This window comes from Boleophthalmus pectinirostris, unplaced genomic scaffold (assembly GCF_026225935.1).
Source record: "Boleophthalmus pectinirostris isolate CB_2022bp ecotype Guang Dong unplaced genomic scaffold, ASM2622593v1 HiC_scaffold_18, whole genome shotgun sequence".
NCBI lineage: Eukaryota > Metazoa > Chordata > Actinopteri > Gobiiformes > Gobiidae > Boleophthalmus > Boleophthalmus pectinirostris.
The window spans coordinates 47,195,976-47,218,314 of NW_026571133.1; the positions used below are offsets into that span (position 1 = coordinate 47,195,976).

At 40.1% G+C, this 22,339-nt stretch overlaps 1 protein-coding gene across 1 annotated transcript in view; it reads right to left on the bottom strand.

Annotated features, from left to right (window-relative positions):
• Positions 1 to 22,339, bottom strand: part of stxbp1a (syntaxin binding protein 1a) — an 80,412-nt gene continuing 58,073 nt past the window's right edge. Inside the window, exons 16-20 of the mRNA XM_055154115.1 lie at positions 15,439 to 15,540; positions 14,815 to 14,900; positions 8,435 to 8,589; positions 7,309 to 7,438; positions 1 to 74 (exon numbers count right to left, since the gene is read on the bottom strand). Of these exons, the coding sequence (XP_055010090.1) occupies positions 7,329 to 7,438; positions 8,435 to 8,589; positions 14,815 to 14,900; positions 15,439 to 15,540 (453 nt within the window). The 3' untranslated portion in view covers positions 1 to 74; positions 7,309 to 7,328. The remainder of the gene's footprint in view (positions 75 to 7,308; positions 7,439 to 8,434; positions 8,590 to 14,814; positions 14,901 to 15,438; positions 15,541 to 22,339) is intronic.

The window sequence follows — 22,339 nt, forward strand, 5'->3', positions numbered from 1 at the left end:
CACTTCCTCGTCTGGTTTGTTCATGGCCTTGAGCTGCTCCAGGAGGCTGGTGGGGGTGAAGATGTGGGTGGATCCTGGGCACAGAGAGAGAAGAGCGTTAGCGGCGGTCGTGAATGGCGAAACAGATACACAGGAAGTGGATGTCTTAAATGTGTTTTCAGCTGGGATGGAGGCGAGAGAGCAGGGTGGGCGTGGCTTCTGGGATGGCGAGCGCGTAAGTGGGCTCTACGGGGGCACATGGTGTGGGTGGTGGAGTCCGGTCCAGTCAGGATAATCTAATCTCTAATGTATATGTGAAGTGTATGTGAATTGTTAAAGCCATACTGTGGAAAATTTCAGGTTATGTGTTTCTAGTGCTTCACAAGACATCAGTGAAGCAGTGGTCGCCGATCAGGAAGGTCGGAAGGTCAATTCCCGCTAGGGTCAAGTCACTGTGTCATTAGGCAAGAAATTTAAACCATCATTTAACCATTTAAACGAAATTTTACTTTTGGGCGTTGTCATTTCTGTTGTCCAGGATACACTGTAAGAAGTGTTAAAAGCCCCACTATTGTTCGTCTAATCCTTTTTCTCACACTAGGGTTCACTTGCATTCAGCTCGTTTTCTTTACTCAAAGCTACGAATTTGTGGATCTTAATGACTGTGATAAAGTAACAGTTACTTGCAGGGATAGAAAAGCACATGACTTGTCAATTAGACTAAGGTTAACTTGAATGAGACGAGGAACTTCAACAGTGACGTATTATTGCACAACGGCCGGAAGTGCCCCGCTATACGTTTGTGGAACTTTCAGTTAATGGTTTTCTGTGGCAAAATATGTGTGTAAATGTGTGGTGTATTCTCCAGCAGCTTCATAAATCTGCCCCATCACCAAATCTTCAACCAACAAGCTCCACAAAGGATAAACATTCTTCTTCAAGGTAAGAAAGACGAAAGTTTAAAGGAGAACAACAACGGCGCATTAGTGAACTACTGAACAAAATTAACATTATGGTCTTGAATAAAACAGAACTAACTTGTTCACTCAGACTGATTCTACAATTCAAATTAAAATTGATTTCATGATGTCAATATTAGTACAGACAAATGTGTGCAGTTCGAATGTGAGACATCTCTAGCATAGCCTGATTCTTCAGCTGGTTTCACTTTGCGGAAACCGTCTGACCTCGCAGCATTAGGATTTGTTCGCTCAATAGTAGGTGGGTACTTTTATTATTTAACTAATTGCTGCTATTTGGTCGTGACGTATGTAATGCTGCAAATCTCGTAGGAAGAAGGACGATAACGTCTTTTCTCTTGATAAAATTCACCAAACATTCTCTTTGTTCCGGCTTTAAATCCTCGATCTCGGGAATTGTTGTCAACACAGAATGTCTGTCTTCGTCTACATCCATCTCGACGCTTTGTTTACTGTTGCGCTGTTCCACAGAAGGGACCCAGACAGACGCGACGAGTTTAACGTCATGGTTTCACAGCTCAGAGTTGATTGGTCGGTGTGCGGTCTACAACTTCCGGGGTTATTGCAAACCATCTAGTGTATTCTGATTCCTGACATAGTCGCTGGAGAGAAATTTAAGTGAGCGGAGGTAGTAAGTGGCTATCTCTAGCATTCTATAACATTAGTTTTGTTCAGTAGTTCACTAATGCGTTGTTGATGTTCGCATTTAAGTTTTCATCTTTCTTACCTTGATAGTTGTGGATAAATCCTTGTTGGTTGAAGATTTGGTGATGGGGCAGATTTATGAAGCTGGTGGAGAATACGACACACATTTACACACACATTTTGCCACAGAAAACCATTAACCGGAAGTTCTGCAAACCTAAAGAGGAACACTTCCGGCCGTTGTGAGAAAGGTCTACTATACGTAGTAAATAACAATACAATTCTATTTTTTTATCTTAAGAAAATAAGAAATATTCTAATCTTTCTGATCTTCTACACCAGGCATGTCCAAACTATGGCCCGGGGGCCAAATGCGGCCCTCAGACAAGTTTTTCTTGGCCCTCAGACTTCCAGGTGAATTGGCCCAAATTACATTGCATCAACTGAAAAATTATTTTTTACTGCAAGTTTTTTTGAAAATCTACCTTGATAAAGCTAATATTTCATATTTAGTGTGTGGTTTAAGGATCTTAGCATGAATAAAGACCGATGCCTCATTCTAACGTGTTAAACACGCACACATTTCAATTATTCCCTGTACTGAGCATCAGTCTACAGCCCTCAATCGGCCCTCTGCTTTGTCTGTGTTTAGATATGTGGCCCTTGATGAAAAAAGTTTGGACACCCCTGTTCTACACAAAGCAGTAACATGCCCAAGGAAGTCAGCTCATGTCCAGGCCATGTTACAAGTCAGCTCTGAGGAGTGAGGCTGCATGTTTTTCTATGTATTTAACACCAATAAACTACACAAAATACCTAAGTGTATTTATATGTTCAAACGTTCCACAGTAGGACTTTAAATAAAAACATTTTGTACTTTTTAGGCCTTGGTGTAGTTTTGACCACCTTGTTTTGGCATCACATCACTTCCGCACTTTGTTGAGTAGTAAATTTGTTGAGATAATTATGGAGTCAGTGCGTCTGTATGTGTGCATGTGCTGTATAAATGTGTCAGGTCGAGGCTTTTTAAAAACACAGTAGAAAAGGGCAGGTTTCAGTCAGGTCATTTGTCAGCTGTCCAGTGGAATGTTAGAGGACAATTCTGAACCATTACCATATCCCGATAGAAGGATTTTTCGATGGTTATGATGTTATGAACACTATGGAGCGACAGCAGCAGCAGTGATGGAGACCTATAGCTTTTATCCAATTTATCAATGATTTCTGTATGATCTTGTACGACAGCCATCAGGTGTCGGCAACGGTGCGCATGCAAGCGGTGACAACTTAGCGCTAAAATGGTGTGTGAGGCTACATGTTTAAGATTTGTGCTCTCTAGAATCAAAGAATTACATAAAAAAATCATAAAAATCAAAACAAGGATGACAGAGACAGCTGAAGACACATTTAAGACAAGGGACATTTGAAAGGTGCTGGTTCGGAGTAACGCCAACTGATTTTGTTTTGAGTCGATGAAAAATTCAATGGACTCAGTTGACTTTACTCCTCTTCAGACCTGTTCAACACAGTCAGCTCAAATATCAGACACAGGGTTTGTTTCTCGGACAAAGCTGCATGTTTCCATGGAGACATTAGTATTGGAAGCAGTAGCAGAAGTAGTAGTAGTAGTAGTAGTAGTAGTAGTAGTAGTAGTAGTAAAGGTAGTTAGGGTTAAGGGGAAGAGGAAGAGGTAAGCCCATCGCAGTTGGTTACAGTGATATGGGGAATGAGGGTTTGGGTCCACCACTGACAGGAGAAAGAGAGGACGCAATAGATACGTAAAGGTTAAAGGTCAACGGTCAAATGTCAGAAATCCAAAGCGACATTTTGGGTTAAATTGAACTCTATTTGCTTTAACGATATCACGAAAGAATCCAATCAATTCAAGGTTAATCACCACAAATTGACAAATATCTAACAGAATCTTTGTGCCAAATTAACTTACATGTAGCTTATATTTTAAAATACATACATACAATATTTTATGAAAGGCACATTACGTCATTTTTTAGCCGTAATGTTCCGATGGCTGTAATTGGTCATAATATCCATGGAGAATGATCCTGAACATGGGTTTAACTTTCTCTTTCCGTGGAATCGTGCAGTATGTGACTCCAGAAAGTTACATAGTGTTTCTTTTAGCAAGCCAGGCGTACTTAAGGTTCCATATTAATGCTCGCATTGTGCGTCATTACATGTTCTAAAGACCATTGCATTAGAGCGTTTGTAAAATAAAGCAGCTCATGTCCTCTGCTTTGTGCCGTCAGTGGGATCTACACAGTTCAACAGGAGGGGCTTGTCCGCTTCTCTCCCGTTTCAAACAGGCAGCTTCGTGAAACACAACAGCTTCACACCACAGGGTTCTGCTCCGTGGACCAGAGCAGAACCAAAGGAAAACACTGGATCTGTCACAAAGTGCTACTAGGGACATGTGGCAGTATGCTGTGTGCTCAGCCATACTGCTCAGAGGGACGACTGCGACAGACGAACCAGGAGCCCGCTGCTTTGACCACTTTAGCAGAGCTGTGAGGCCTAAAGTCTGTGTCTGAGAGCTCTCTGGAACTGTCAGCACGACTGCCAACTGACGACAGATCAACCTCATCTGATCACCTTTATTCACTAAATGTGGTCACATACAGTAATGTTTTTTACAACACATACCACATGTTTGAATTAAAGTCATTAAATTAAATCTATTAGTACAAGATATGATCACAAGTTATTTTTACAGTATATAGTCAGGTTTAATGAGTTTCTGTTTTTATGATATATGTTACTGTTATTTTTACAGTATTAGATTTTAGTATTAGATTAGTACAGTATTAGATTAATAGTAGAGTTATTTTTATGCTTTTATAACAGACCTGGGCGTTGTACAGCTCCAGGGCCACATACAGCCTTTTGTTTGACTCTGACTGGCTCCTTTAAGATCATTTAGAATTACAAAATAAACATATTTCATAATTTTACCTCATGCATGGACTAAAGTTGCATTGCTTTTATTTTAAAGTAATTTTTTGAATGACATTTTTTGTTAAGCAACCTCACTTTTTCATTGTTTAAGTCAGAACATAAACTCTTACCAGTCTGACCAACTCATCTAAACAAAGATATTTACTGCGTTTTATAAAGAAGTATAATTAATATTATGCCGAATTTAGTTAAGCAAGTTTGGTTAAGCCCTCCACAATATTTTCTGTTTCTCATGAGGCCCCATGGAAAAAAGAATTGTCCACCTCTGTTTTACAAGATATGAATATATTTTTACCAGGTATTATAATGTTTTTACAAGTTACTGTTACCTATTTATTAGGGCTGTAACGATAACCAAGTCTCACGATACGATATTGTCCTGTTATGAACCTCACGGTATGATATTTATTGCGATATCGTGGGAAAGCTCACGATATGGTGGGGAGGCTCACGATTAGGGATGTAACAATATACAAATCTTTCAATACAATATTTTCACAATATACATTTCACGGTACAGTATTCATTGTGATATGGCAAACAAACTGTTAATATCCTACTTTTTCCTCTTAAAATGCCTTGACAAGACTTAATCCAAAGAACTAAGACTTAAAAGTGTTAGAACTGTTATTTCTTCTTGTAGTCTGCACTGAAATGGAGCAAAGGATCATGGTCTATGTAGTTCCCCCTGTCTTTTTTTAGCTGTTGCTGCACCATAACTCTTCATTTAAGCAAAGAGACTTGTAATTCAATATATTGTGATGGTCCATGATATTATTGTGAGAACTTTAATGACACGATATCACAATATTTCCGTTATTGTTACATCCCTACTATTTACAAAACATAGTAGTAGTAAATAGTAAATTTATCATGTAATTGGCAGGGGAAATAAAAAAACATCTTGTAAAAACTTCCCCATTAGGTTAATTGTAAAAAATATAATATGCTGAAATGTTTTTATACTCAGCGGCCTATAAACCTAACATCATTTAGTGTTTATGATGACCACTTATACCTATATTTTTTCATATTGCCTGGATTTCTCGTGCTAATATCTGGAGTTCTACATGGCATTAATACTAAAATCCTAAAGGCAGATGGAGAGGTAAGTTCTGCAGAGGAGGATTAGTAGGAGGGGTCTGGCAGGTTGGGCGCTGTTTAGTTGGTGCTAAAGCTTATCAGGCAGAGCAGGGCTACAGCCTCAGAGTGTCAGCAGAGAGACTGTTACAGCGCACAGACACCAGAGGGCGGCGTCACCCATATCGCTTATGGTTAGGGTGTTAACGACCCAAACCACAGCCTTTATCGCCGGCTGTAGTCTCTCTGCAGACAGCTCCTGAGCGGTGAGCACAGAACACAGTGATAGTCCATAGCTTGAAGTCCTCAGCGACATGAGGGCTGCTCCTGCACGCCTCTGGAAGTGTTACTGACGATGGATCTCAGGGACACATTAAACCAGGCGTGGCTCAAAGGGCTTAGGCAGGTTTAATGCAGCCAGAAGAGAAATGAGGCAGGGATGGAGCCCCAGGGTCAGGCCAGGCACACCAGCTCCTGTCTACACAACTGCACATGTCACTTCTATAAATAAGTATAATGATTCAAAAGACAATATTTCTTCTGCTGTAGATTGTATATTTTAGCTTCCAAATTCCACTACTTGTATTACTCACCTATTTGATCTCTGTTACAATGTCGTTTCCTCATCACAAACAGACCTGGAGTTGTGTTTTGTTTCATTCACACATGTTTAACACACAAATCTTGCACATTTAGGCCGTTCTTCTGTTCTCAAACTGAAAACACTTCCACTGTGTGATGTGATTGAACTCCACACCTTCACTAGAGTTATTTGAATAATTTGTAATAATCCACTAATGACACAGAGTAGGTTCATTAGCAGATTATTAATTCTGGTTCAGTCCTGGTTTAGTCCCGGTCCAGTCCTGGTGTAGTTCTGGCGATCGGCTTGGCGGTTGCGGTGTCTATATTTTATAATCTGCTAATGACACGGCATACATTTTCTTGTTCTGGTGTTTGTGGCTCCCTGCCCCAGTGAGGCTCTCTAAATGAAGGAGAACCAGAATGCACACTCTGAATTTATGAACAGTTTATCCTCAGCACGTTACGTCATCCATGCATCTCTACTGTGTGTTAGATTAAAGGGCTGTCGGACTACTGGAATTGGCTAAAATGTGGAAACGATTTACCTAAAGCGTGGGAACAAATTACATATTGTGGGAATAAAATAGTATTTTGACGCCACATTTTAGTATCTTTTTTCATGCTCATCATCAGGCGGGCTCCGTACTCACGAGGTGGAACAGCATTTAGAGTTTTGGAGATGTAGACAGCCACAATGCAAGGTTACTCCAACATGTGTAATGAAACAAAACACAACTCTGGGTGTATTTTTGTGAAGGTAACAACATTCCAACATGATTAAAAGTTCGCAAGAGTCAATTTAGCAAAATGGAATCATGACCTTTCACATCTGATTCCAAGGGTAGAACATCACATGTTGGTGTATTATACAGATCTAGTACTGTTTAACTGTGATTCTTGACCCATATGGCTGTAGCATAGTCCTAGAGTAAAGACAGGAGTGTGGTGGTGCAAAGGCTGTCAGGGCGGAGGTCCATCCCCGGGCACAGGGGTGGAGCACAAACAGTGTGGCTATAGAACAGAAGCCCTGGGGCTGGGGCACAGGGCTTCAGGCGGCTGCCTTTACTTTGTGTGTGTGCCTCTGCCTCACTCGGCCGAGGCGTCTGCGTCCTCAAAGGACACCCTAGTGGACTCTCGGAAGTCGGGGTGCTGCAGGTCCGATAAGAATTTGGTGGGAGTGAGCAAATGGGTGGAACCTGTGGAGGAACAGAGCCGGCTTCACCACTGGTCTGTCACACGAGCCCCTCCCCACGCGGTTCAGCCCCTCCTCCCAGCACTACTCCACATACACACAGACACATACACACAAACACATACACACACTGACAGGCAGGGGGTGTGTGCGGGCTGAGAAATCACTAAAGTTTCTTCAGTGCATTCATACTTTAAATTTGATATTATAAATCTGATTGAGCAAAAGTACTCGCAGGTATATTATATCGAGTATTGTGCCCCGTTACATTTTACGGGGCTACATAGACTATAGGATCATTCTGCAGCACGTATGTAACAGCACAGAAGTGTGATTTCCAAAAGCCCGCACCTCTCCTTGTCTGCTCACATACAAACATTCACCGAGTTGTACAGAAACAGACACTGGTCACTGAAATTCAAAGACAACAGTTGGTTTAGAGACATGGGCAGAAGCAACAGAGTCCAGAGAGACCACGAGGACTGGCCAAGCGTTAGCACAGAGATACACAGGGACTTAACATCAACAACTGCTTTACCGCAATACAAACACACTAGACTCAAACAGATTAGAAATGAAATTAATGTTGTAATCCTGAATTTGCCTGCAATTTTAGCTGGATCACCCTAATATAGATTTAAGACATTAAAATGAATATACTACTGGTAACTGTGGCGAAGGAAAAGGTATAGTCAAATAATACAAAATAATACATTGTTTTACCTTGATACCATGTTTGGATACTGTTAAGTCTTGAGACAGCGTAGAGCAAGAAAATTACTGACAAAGAATTTAACTCACAGCTTCAAAAGTTATTGGTAAAGGTAGTGATTTTAGGCACTTTGAAATATCTTTAAAGTCTTATAGATCAAGTATCGGTATCGAAAACAAGGTATCATTCCGGCACTAATATCAGTACTGAAACGGTACCCAGCCCTAATCCGTGATTTCCCGTGCGTTTCCTGTCCGACCCCGGCCACGCCCATATTTGGCGACTCACCGATGATGGCCTCCCACTTGCCGTTGGCCTGCGTGACCTCGTAGGCGCAGCGCATCTCGCTGAAGGACACACCCCCGATGATGAAGACCATGATGCGCGGGCCGGTGCGGTACTCTCCGGGGGTCTTGTTCTTGTGCCAGTGTCCGTACCGAGCACTGCCAGGACACGGGCGAGGTGAAGATACATGGAAAGGAAGAGACCAGAAGATCAACCAATAAAGGGCCACATCTATGAGTCTTTTCTTTAAAATGTTTGTTTCTTCCACTTTAACAAGATGCTGAGAGAACTCTGCACCAGAGTCACAAAGCGTTCTTACACATACAAATTTCTTCTTAAGTGACAGTTGCGCCAAATTCACCAACACCCAAATACAAACACCTCCACAATAATTTACAATGAATTTACATAGAAAATTAATCTGTATTTAGTTAGAAACACCCTCTGATCTTTCAAATATGGCCAATATGTGTTTGGTTTTATGACATATGAAAGTGTGATGGAGAAAGAGTGAGGAGGAGGTCAGGTGGAGCGTCTCCAGACTACGACTGTTTTACAGCATCAGCAGAGATTTCAAATGTCCAGACTCACATGAACACACTCAGGGAGGAAGATTTATGTCATAAACTTATTGAAATAAGCGTCCGCTTTTGTTGTATTTATCAGCTTTTTGCGATTGTGGACCTGCTGTAAATATTGAGGGAGGGGGGCTAGGGTGGGGGTGCACAAGAGTGAGCTCTGGTCATGTGGGGTCAGGGGGGGTGATCAGGTACAGGGCTGTGACAGGCTCACATGGAGGCACTGGGGCTGGGACAGACTGAGGCTCACTGCAGCTTGGAGAAAGTCTGTTAGACCCGGTAAACACAGGCACAATTAACTCTCTAACCTCACTTTTCCTCCATTGACTAGACTCCGAGCCTCATGTGTAGGTGGATGAATGGGACCTGGCCGTTCAGACTGAAGTCACATGTCAAAAGATCAGATATGTATCATTTTACGAGCACATAAGTGCCCTGGGTCACATTTGAAAAAATTGGATCTAAGTCTTTCAGACTGCCGTTAAAAGATCAGATACTGGTCACATAGGGGCCAAAAAATCAGATTTGGGTCACTTCAGGCTGCAGTGTGAACGTAGCCTAAGTATCACAGCTACGATTTAGCCTTTATTTTGCATTGAACTGTATCAAATTTATATGAAATATACCGTACTGAATTGAAAGTGCACTGTATCGATATGTGTATCGTATCCTGGCCTATGTATCGTATCTGCAACTCCTTAATGATAACCAGCTCTAGTAACTAGCATCCTAATTATTCATCCTAAGAGCTGCTTTCACAATATATCTACTGGGGTAACACAAAATTGAGTTTATTACATGAATAACGTGGGTACTGTTCCTTTAAGTCCAACATCAGAAGCCCCTAAAAAGCAACTGAGTTTTTAAGTATCTGTCTATCTATAGCTAATGCCTTGGTCTGGTCTTAATTGCTCTCTGGGATCAATAAAGTTTTCTGAATTTGAATCTGCTCTCACATGTGCTGAATAATGTGATAACTGTACACGTTGGTGTGGAGGTGTGTGTCCTCTGATGACCTCGTGTCCCATACACAGACACATGGAGGGGAGGAGTAGGAAACCACTGTATCACTTACAACAGCCAATCAGATCAATATTCTGCCTGCACCATTAACAGCAGCCGACCAGATCAATACTCCAGCACACCGACCAATATCGGGGCTGGTCAAACAGTGCATATGTGTCCAAATCCAATCCACTTTATTTCTATAGCACATTTTACGAACAAAGCAGTTTCTCAAGTGTTGCACAGAGATGAGAAAATGAAGACAACAAAAAGGTAAATTGCTAAATGCTGGTGTTACCAATCCTAAAACAATAAAACCTTAAAATCAAACAAAAGCTGCAATTAAGAAAATACAAGACACAGAGGACCACACAACTCACATGGTGTTAAAAGCCAGAGAGTAAAAGTGATTTTTAAGACGAGACTTAAAGGGCCCATCTCATACAAAATAACTCTTTTCACATTGTATCTTCTGCACATAAACAAGCACAATTTGGGTTAGGGTTAGTTTTGGAACATCCATTACACAATAGTTCTGAAATCTTACTGATTTCTTGGAGGCAGTCACGGACCAGAAACTATGAAAGGCTGACTAATGCTCCTCCCCCCGCCCGTCCTGAGAAAGCACAGGCTCCGCCCTCCAAACGTGACGTAGGCGACGAGTGAGCCGCCCTTCCTCCGCCCATCTCAGGGAGGGAGGGGGAGTCAGAGCGATATTTCACGTGGGCATGTTATACCTCGTTATAAAGCTTAGACTCTCTACATTATGTTCATTTAATCCAATTTACAGACAGATAAATGTCCTCATATGTGGCTCTGCATCAGTATTTATCTGCGGTGTAATTTGTCTGTGTTCGTACTGTCCCTGAACACACCCCCAGAGTCATGTCACTTCACTCACGTGCTATTGTTTACACCCGCAGCCGTGCGCAACACTGAGATTATATTCTTTTTATGGACAATCGGTTTGAGTCTGGATTAAAAGGACTTTTATTAGTGCAGACTTGTGATGTGAGGAGGAGCCTGTGTGAGCGGTGAGTGTTGGAAATACATCGACTTTGAAGCTAGTTTTCGCTATTTGTTATTAGCGATTAGCTGCTGTAGCTCCTGCACATAAACAGACTGTTTTCTATTGATCTATTGTAAAGTGACTATATTGGCCGTATATTTGTTACTGGACCAGCATTGATATGTAAATGAGCGCTGAATAGACGTGTGAATGATCCACATTTATGCATATAATTAATTACCGCGGCGCGCACGTTTTTACGGCTAAAGGCTAATAGCGATTGTTTATTTACTAGCTAGGAGTTATGGGTCGGTCACGATCGAAGCGGCTCTTAGAACCGGCTCTTTGAAGCGAACAACGGGAGCATGTTTCTTATTGGGAGCCGTGTTTTCTCTTTTTCTCACTTTTTCTCTTCATGCCGCATGTAGACCCGTAGTTTGACAGCAGCAGCGTCTGAAAACGAAACTTTCAGAAATCTGCGTGTGCATAGGATCAAAAACAAAAAAAAGGTGCATATTTGCCTGCAGTTCAGCATAAAATGAATAAACCAGGACTAATCTTGGGTTCGAGTGAGGGAGAGACCAAGTCCCGACACTCAGTCCTGGTTCAGTTCTGGTTTAGTCCTGTTTTAGTCCTGGTTTAAATCTGTTTTAGTCCTGGTTTAGTCCTTTTTCAGTCCTGGTTCAGTTTTGGTTTAGTCCTGCTTGCAACAAAACAATCTCAAGAGTCGCTTGAGAGCTGAAAGAGCCAGCTGCTTTAGTGAGCCGAGCCAAAAGAGCCGGTTCTCAAAAAAAAAAAAAATGGAATACCCATCACTAGTAGCTAGAATGTGATGCAAAAATGCCATTAGGCCAATCTACTGTATGTAAATATGACGTAAAGAGTCAGAATAACAATAAATGTTGCCTAAATAAACCCAATTTAGAATCCACTAGAGCCAAACCTAAGTTTTTTAAACAATTCAAGATTTACAGTGAATTTTTACATCACTAAATATATCGGTGATTATCGGCTGTCGGCAGCTCCAACTTCCATTTTATCGGTTTCATATCGGCCACAACAGAATCCATATCGGTCGGGCTATAATATTTTGCATCAGATGGGCCCTTTAAAACTTTCCACTGTGGGGTCTGTTTTTGGGACATGGGAGGGCAGAGCGTTTCAGAGTTTGGGGTCAATCACAGAGAAGGTCCCATTTTCCTGGTTTTAAGTCTCGTTTTTGTTCCCACAAGCTGGAGCTGGACCTCGGACCTCAGGAAGCACAGAGGTGTAAATTTGGATGAGGTCCAGGGCATAATGTGGGGGCAGTCCATTCAAAGCTTTAAAAACAAACACAATCTTAAAATCAGCTCTAAAACAAACTAGAAGCTGGTGGAACATTAAAATCTTGGTAATGTGCTCATGTTTTTTGGTTCTAGTTGAAAGGCATGCAGCAGAATTTTGGACCAAGTGTAAGTGAGGAAGTGTGTGATAAAGGTACGATCATTCCATTGTTATGTTATGCAGAGCTAGAGTGACGCAGGTGACCTCATTTTTGATCCCACTCTTGTGTCTGTGTGGAGTCTACAGCATACCAAAGCAGCTGCATCCCACTAAATCAATGACGTCGTAAAAACAAAGGTCACATGCTGTAAAATAGGTTATAAAGGATGGCACTAAATGTGAGATTAAAACACTTTGTAATATCTGTAATGACTTCTCAATTCTGTCAAAACATCAAAATCACACTTGGTATTGTGTTCTTGGATAAATTCAGAATCACATGGAATCATAATGTCATTTATAACAGCAAGATTGTTACGTTGTCTGGACTTAAATTTGTCAAGGATTTAGATTGATTTATTTAAAGGGACAAATGTAAATGTTTGGGGCCAGCAGTACCCTCACTGATGTGGGACCCCTCAGAAATGATGTTCATCCCACAGTCACCAACCTCAGCGTCACCTTAGACAGTGATTTTAAATTTGACCAACAGATCAACAATGTTTTAAAATCAAGTTTTTATCATTTCATCTTTTAAACTTTTTGAACAAGTTATGCATGTTTTTATTTCATCACGTCTGGACGATTGTAACGCACTTTATTCCGGCATTTCACAAAACGCACTTTACCGACTACAGTGAGTGCGTACACATGCACATCAGTATCCTGGTTATTAGCCATATTCCGGTTATGTCAGTATTTGGGTTACTGCGTTTACATGTGCACTGAGAAACCAGGACACTCATATTCACGTGTACATGATCAAATGGAGTATCCTGGTTTCTTGACATAATCTTACAAATGTGCAAGCACAAACATTTACTTAAATCAATTTCATAAACCAGGAAAAATACAAACCGTGAACTCCTTTAGCCTAAGAAGCTTGGGAGGTTTAACCAGCGGTACGGAGTTACGAGATATCTCACAATCCACTGTGCAGATTCTTCATTAAAATCTTCTGCATAAATAAACTCAACTTTACAACATATAAACCATAACCACTGTAGAGCCACATCAGCCCGTTTGATCATATAATTCAGCTCTGATCACATTTGTTTATGTTTTACAGAAACGAAACTTAAGACTAATGAACATAAACTGTTAGCGGTGATAAAAACAGCTCACTCCTTGTGCCGCTCAGCTTCTTTTGGACTACATGACATGACTCAATTACAGTAATTTTACTCATGTGATCACTATAATTATGTTGGTCACTTCATTTATGTTGGTCACTTTAGTTATGTCGCTACTGTTGTGGTGAAAAGACTGGAAAGTGTCTTTTGGACGCATGCACACTCAACTTTATGTTGCAGTAACCTGGATACTGCGTTTACATGCCACAGTATCCCGGTTACTATCGGAATAGACTAGCTACAGTAACCCAGTTTCTAATAACCGGGATACTGCCATAGCCAGAATACTGAAACCGGGGTACTGCGTTTACATGCACCATGAAGAAACCGGGATATTCAAAAACCCGATCATAACCGGGACACTGATATGCATGTATACGCACTCAGTGAGTCCAAAACTCTGCAGCGCGACTTTTAACAGGAACGAAAAGAAGAGAGTACATTACCCCAGTCCTTGCATCTTTGCACTGGCTTCCTGTTACTTTTAGAATTGATTGGAAGATTTTATTGTTTGTTTTTAAAGCTTTGAATGGACTGGCCCCATAGTATGTTGCGGACCTCATCTAAATTTACACCCCCGCACGCTCTGAGGTCTGAGGTCCAGCTCCAGCTCTTGGTGCCTAAGACGAGACTTAAAACCAGGGGGGACGGGACCTTCTCTGTGGTCGGCCCTAAACTCTGGAACACTCTGCCTCCCCACGTCCGAACAGCCCCCACTGTGGAGAGATTTAAGTCTTAAGACCCACTTTTATTCTCTGGCTTTTAACACTGTGTGTTGTGTGGCCCTCTGTGTCTTTTATTTATTTTTATGTGTTTTTATTAGTTTTATTGATTTAATTTATTTATTGGTTTATTTATTTCTATTCTATGATTTTGTTTTTATTTTATTTTACTGGTTTTATTATTTTAAGACTAGTATTATTTTAGTAGTTTATTTTATCATCTTATTATTGTTATTATTATGTATTTGTGCAGCACTTTGGAAACTGTTTTTTGTGAAATGTGCTATAGAAATAAAGTGGATTGGATTGGAAATAGTAAATATTTGATTGTTGCAGGAATATATTATAGGTAGAACTCCTCTTTCTTTTCCAAACTCAAACACTGTATTATAGCACAAAACCTATCTCTGCTTAGAAAAGAAAAGCAGGTTTGCAGTGGTGCAGAGGGAGGTACCTGACAGCGGTGGTGCTGAAGGAGGCCGAGGAGCGGGTGGAGATGTAGGGGTAGTGCTTGGTGTCCAGTTTGTCGTCAATAGCATCCTGTGGAGACGAGGAGGAGGAAGAAAAGAGGTCGTCAGATTTACTGCCCTGTACACACGGAACAAAGCCCACAGATGTGCACTGGGATGAAGCATTCGATCACCTCAGCAACCCCCGACTCTGGGCAGTGTGAAATGTGAAAAACAGTAATTTATTTTAGGATGTTATTATATTACCGTATTTTCCGCACTATATGGCGCACTTAAAAGCTTGCAGATACCTTCTCTCAAATGCAGTGAAGCAAAAACGTAATGAGTATCCACTGTACGGTACTTAACTACTTTTACCACTGCTCGACAACACTGTCGTCACCATATCAAGGAACCACAGTCCCATTCACGCACACATTCATACACCAGTGTACGCAAACACTGAGGGTGAGCTGGGTTAAGTGTGTTGCTCAAAGACTAAAAAAAAGAAAAAAAAGAAAAAGTGAATCAATAACAATTCTATAACAGATACATCTAAAGTAGTCAAAACTTCTCCTGTATTCACATCACTTTCTTTCATGTTTTTGTCAGTATATTTGTGTCCTAACCTCCATGATGTCCTTGACCACCGGGGTCCAGCGGGACAGCTGGTACGTCTGCTCACTCACGCGCTCCTTCCTGTCCATCTTCTTCCCTCTGCGCAGTGTCGACTGGGAAAACACACAACACGCCATGTCACGGTTTTTATTCCAGATGCATGTGTAGCAGCAAAAGTCAGAGAACAGAGGATGAGAGCGTCTAAGAGAAGTTTAATCATCTTTAAACGGGACTGATTTAGCAAAATTGACCATGTTATAATGCTGTTCCCACATCCTCATCTTACTCAAAGTTATATTCACATTGAATCTAAATACAATGTTTGATTATGTCCTGCGTTGTTTTCTATTTGATATGGAGCCCACCCGATGACGTACGTGAAAAAAGATATTAATTCATGTCCTCAAATTACTGTTTCGTTCCCACAATATATAATTCGTTCCCACACTTTAGCTAAATCGTTCGCACATTTTAGCTATATCGTGCGCACGTTTTAGATATATCGTTCGCACGTTTTAGATATATCATTTTGATTAAATCGTTTCCGCATTTTAGCTAAATCGTTCCCACGAATTAAGAAAATGCTGCCAATTAAACAAACAGGGCGTGGTGTTCGGTTGATTTGGCCAGTGCTTCTTGCATGGCTAGCTGGACCTCGGACTTCAGCAGACACAAATAAAGGTAAGATATATCATTATTTATATGTTTTTTCCCCCCATTTTTGACAACGTATATTGTTCCCTACTCAAATGTATGCTTATGTAAATGTAGGGTTATATAAAATCCAGGATCGTGTAGTAGCGTGGCATAGTGTGCATGTTATAGCTAAATAAAAAAACAAAACAAAATACTAGCTTAAATACTAGCAAGCTAATGCTGCTTGCTTATAGTGGAAATGTTATGGAGTAAAATGACAGTAAAATTGTCCTAATTGTTTACTGTGTGTTCATGTAGCAATAGATGCTCAACTGCTGCTTTTTTGAGGGAGCGTAACACAGAGGAGGGAGTCATCCAGACACTGAAGGATGAAAATGTAAGTTTCTCTGTTTTTCCACCTCAGAACATTGATCTCGTAACATCTATAGCCTACAATACAAGTGCCAAACACACATCCATGTAGAATGTATGATACCGATTTGCATGAAATGCAAATAGACCTGTATAGACCCAGTGTTAGCCCCAATTTTGTCTTAGCTTTAGCCATCTATCACCACAAACTATGAAATACCAGGACTGTTTTGAAGACTTACAACCACTCAACTACACGTGAGTAACACCAGAGCCTGATAGAAATCATTGCCACGTGTAGAATTGTTTTTGCATTGTTCATTGACTTAGCGATTAGCATCGAAATGAAGTTATATGCTAACGACCACGTAATAAACATTTTGTAAATCAAACGCTATGCTGGACAATAATACACTAAAAAATAAAGAGGGCCACAACAGTTTGACAAGAAACCCCTCGATTTATTTCATCCAGAGCCACATAAATCCTGCATACAGTGAACTTTAAACAATAGTGCTTATTGACACATATAAGTAGACCGTGTCCTCAGAATCAAGCACCTCACTCCTGGAATAACTCTGGCACTTTGTGTCAGGACCTGATAAAACTTTTACATTTATTGTCCTGAGTATATATTTAATGAATACCTTTATACATGGTTATGCTATTACCTTGATACAATGTGTAACACATGCAAAATGGAAACATGTGAAATGGAAGCGTCTCTCGCTAACTTAACGTCACTTAGGCTAATGTTTACCTTTATCAAACGCCTCAACAGCTAAGGACTAAAACAGGACTAAACCAGGACCCCCGTCCTCTCTCTCTCCACAAAGATTAGTCCTGGACTTGAAAGAAAGTGTTATATTTAGGAGGCATGAAGACAGATCATTTTAACAAAAGCTTTATGTCATGCGTCAGGAACAACGACACAACTCCCGCTCACATCACGCACATACGTAATGACGTAATCCTACGGATGCCGTACTAATAATACATCACATCCTCCTTTTTAACAAGTTATATGTTCAAAATTAATTATTACGGTATAACTTCTTTCCATTAAGGTACCCTTATAACCAACTGTACAAAACATATATATATTTTTTTTCATATTAACAAAATATAATGATGGATTATTGCCTATAACTCAGAACCTCCTTAATATTAACCATCTGAAATCAAACTTAAGCACATTAATACATTCACATTACTCTTTGTATCTAGCTGGTAGTTTTACTGCTCTGCCAGATCTTGTTATGTATGAAACTGCATCAGCATTAACATTTAACTGTGAATCATGTGCATCAACATGTTGATCAGGTGAATCAGTTTGGAAAGTCTCAGAATCGCTTCTTTGTATTTGAGAGTCCATTTCCAGATTAGTGTCTTGTCCGGTTGTTGTGAATGTCTTCTCCTCTGTTTTACGTAGATGCTTACGATTTCTTCTGTACACCCTACCATCAGGTGTACGAACAACAAATGAACGTGGCTGCTCGTGTTTGTGCAGGATCACTGCCGGCTGCCACGATTCTCCTCGTTGCATGCAAACATTTTCTCCATTTTGCAAGTCAGACAGTGTCCTTGTTTGTCTGTCAAAATATAGTTTCTGTTTTACCTGCTTTTCTTTCAGCTGCTGATGAGCCTTGTCAGATCAATCTGGAGTGAGCAGAGATGTTGCAGTTGGCAGTTTTCCTTTCAGCCTACATCCCATTAGTAACTGTGCTGGGGATAGTCTTACATTTTCCAGCGGTGTATTCCTGTACTCCAAAAGTGAAATGTAGGGGTCGCCTCTGCTACACTCTGTTTTCTTCAGCAGGTTCTTTATAGTCTGTACAGTCCATTGGATTGAGCGTGTGTGGGACTGGAAGTGATGTGTCTGAACTCCCAGTTTTCTGCAAACTCTTTAAACTCAGCACTGGCATACTGAGGACCATTATCTGATATAAGCACATCAGGTATACCATGCCTAGCAAACATTGACTTTATAGCCACTATAACACTGGAACTAGTAGTGTCCTTCAGCTTCATGAGTTCTGGAAACTTTGAAAAGTAGTAGGCAAACGTACAGATTTTGAAGTGGATTTAACCGACTTTCAGGAAAATCCCTTAGTTGAAGATTTTACTGTTGAGGAACTGTATGAAAGAACCAGGTTGTCAATGCTGCGTTTTTACTTAAAAACCAAGAAGATACAAAAAGGCACGGAAGGGAATCTTGAGGGGAGCAGTGTTGAATCTGTACATATATATGATCACTTTGATGTACCATCTCAACCTTCAGGCCGCTCCAGTTCAACAGTTTTGGAGCTAAACAATTTAGATGTGATTTATATTGGACCTTTTGGCAGCACTGAGTCTTCAGATGGTGATGCAAGTCTTTTTAATAGTTTACCAGAACAAGAAACAACACTTAATGTGAACGACTTGGAAGATAGTGGGACTGTGACTTTGCGCACTGCAGACCTGTTAGAAATGGAATCCTCCAGTCATCTTGATGATACTTTGCCACTAACTGAAGAAGAGTTGCCTACTTTTCTGAATATGTCTAAAAAAAAGAAAACCATTGTTGTGGTTCATCGAGGCCAAATTCTTAATGAGCTTATTCAAGTGTTTTCTGAAGAAGAGATTGTGAACAAGGATATCCACTTTAAAGTCATTCTTCCTGATGGGAAAGTGGAAAAGGCCAAGGATGATGGTGGTGTACTAAGGGATGTGCTATCAGAGTTTTGGAATGACTTTTATGAACAATGCACCCTGGGGAATGACTTTAAAGTACCATACATACGACATGACTATGGAAAAGAGGAATGGGAAAGTGTTGGTCGAATCATTGCTTTTGGTTGGAAACAAGCAAAGCATCTTCCAATAAAACTTGCTCCTTGAGCAAGCTGTTCTTGGTGATGTAGAGACTGATCTGTTGGATAGTTTCCTCAACTACGTGTCACACTCAGAGCGAGTCATATTTCAGACTTGCTGTTCAGATTTTGAAAGTATTGACAAAGATGAGTTATTAGAAGTTCTTGATTTGCATAACTGCCGCAGACATCCAACACCAAACAATATAAAGCAAATCTTAAGAGAGCTTGCTCACCAGAAATTTGTTCAGGAGCCAGCCTTTGTCATTGATCAGTGATCACTGTTGCAATTCATTATTGATTAACTCTCTCAAATGGATATAGAGGTCAACTGTTTGATACACATCATTTGAAAAATACAAATTATGCTCAGCCATCAAGTCCACGCAGATTTTGAACACATCTTCATCACATGGGAAATCTCTGAAGGTGCATTCTTCAAGGCAGAGTGAGACTTTGTCCATGGCTATAGGATGCAAAAGGTTTCTACCACCATACAGGTGTGGAACCGCGTACAAAATGGAAGGACGTCCATGAGGCGATCTTGAATTGTTGACTTGACGGATGCGATGGTTGTTCCAAGTCAGTGCAATCTCATTAAGTTCATCCTAGGATAAAGACAAATAAAATGTACAGTACATATTAAGCACATTGCTCTTCACTTTAACCACTAGATGGCACTGTCGTGTAATAATAGTTACTTATGTTGTTTATATTTGTTGTATAATAACTTATTAAACAGGATAAAAATATAAGGTTATTTAGGCTTACCTGTATTGTTTTCAGGAAACAGAATTGGATTAAGGACTTATCCAAAAAGTTGTCTAAAAAGTGTCCGTCTTCTTTGAGTTTGTCAAATAGATCCATCCAATATTGAATACACTCACTTCGCAGGGTGAGCCACCATCGTTCAATCCGCTGGTTTCCAGTGCTGGGACCTGAAAATACTGGGTCTGTTTCTGCTTGGTTTCCAGAATAATGCAAAAAGCGCTGAAATTCTCCAACATGACCATTCTCTGTCCCTAAATCAAGCCTGACTCTAGCTGGACAGCCACCTGCAGTGATCACAGCATCCATGAAGTAGCCAGCGATAACCTTTGGGTCGTTGTTTGTTTTGTAAGCTTCCAGCCATATCATCTTCCTGGAGAAACCGTCTATACATCCACTGATTGCAATTCCAAATGGCTTAATCTTGTCATAGCCATCAATATGCCAGACATAGTTGGAACCTCGACTGTGGTATACTCGTCTTCGTAGCCTGTTTCTTGATCGCAGATCAACACCTTCACTGTTCAATAATCGAAGTAAAATACGAACAGTCTCACGGTCTGTCACAATATTGTTCACCCAACATTTTTGGTGCATCCATCGATAGCCGTGGTACTGACCAGATGTCTCCAGCTGTTGCTCGATAAACGCTGCCACTTCAGCCACATCTGTTTTATTTTTACGCCGCCAGAGTCCTCTTTTGCTTAAAATCCGTTCAAGGGTGCGTTTGCTCACCGTGATTCCATGTGAATGTTCTTGTAAATGCAGTATTTCATTTGTTGTAAAGCCATTTTTGAAGTACTTCTCTGTCAACTCACACGCCATTGCATTGCATTTGAAAAGCCTTTGCTATCTGCTGAATGAGACCATAAAACTCATAATTACGAGTTTAAAACTCGTAATTATGAGTTTAAAACTCGTAATTATGAGTTCAAAAGTCATAATTATGAGTTTAAAACTCGTAAATATGAGTTTATGTACAAACCAATGACTATTTGTAGATCACCATCTGTGCATTTGTGAATATTTATGAGATAAAAGTAACCCTATAAAAAGTAACCCCATAAAAGCAACCCCATACTTAATACTTTGTACCACCTGCACTTGAAATTACATATGCAATATAAACTGGAATTATACATTAATATTATACACAATAGTATACTATACAATAATATAAACAATAAAGGTCAATGTGCTATTACCAACACCTACTGGATTAATTTAGCATTAATTATATTTGGTATTTTAATTATAAGAATAATTAAAAGTGAATTAGTGCCACACATAAATTAACCAAAATACAGTCAGAACATTACCAAATAAAATTTTATTGTGGGGTGTCTTTTTATAGCAAATATGTCCAGGGTGCCACAAATGTGAAGCCTTGGTGTGTTCATTTGTATGCTTGATTATATGATTTAATACATTCTCTTTATTCTTTTTTTCAGATTGACGAAACTGTCATTCCATTAATGACTGACCATGACCTGGCAAAGTACATCCCAAAAGTTGCTGACAGAATATCCATCGTCATTTTTCTGCAGAAAATAAGCAGCACACTTGAGTAGCATCTTCAAGAAAAGAAACCATACATTCAAGTCTTTGTCAAAAACTCATCTCAAAATGATGCGGGACCCTTGGACCCTCTTCTTCCTTTTCCTCCTCCTCCTCCTCTTCGTCCGCAAAGGAAACAAAAAGAAAGTGGACAAAGTTGGTGATGGGTGGGTGACTTATTACAGTTAAGTTTATGTTCATAGCTGTTTTTCTAGCTTTTCCTAACAGTTTTCCTATTTGTTTGTAAAATCCCTAATCCATAGCAAAGGATTCAATTTGTCAGCTAGACAAATGTTTTTTTGATTGAAAACGTTCAAAAACTGAAACTACTCTGAAATGCACACACCTACTTGTTTACAGTTTCTATTTGTTAGCTTTGTCTACTGTACTTACTAAGAGAAACTGTAAACAAGTAACAAGTAGTTTCTGTGTAGTTAGCGCCTCCCTTCAGGCAAATACAAGGCAGTATCCCCCAGCATTTGACCAGAACTAAAGAAGCAGCTTGGATAAGCTGCGAAATGTTTTCACTCAAAAAAGCTTTAGTCTATTTGACAAATTGAATTTGTCCTTTACCAGTTTTTCTATTTATTCTCAACGGTGGATGTTTGGCTATCGAGAAAACTATTTTGAAAAGTGTTTCTAACAAAACTTACTATAACTAATAGCATACAACTGAGAGCCACTGTCAACTGTGCAGTATACAAGTTCAATTAAAATATGAAAA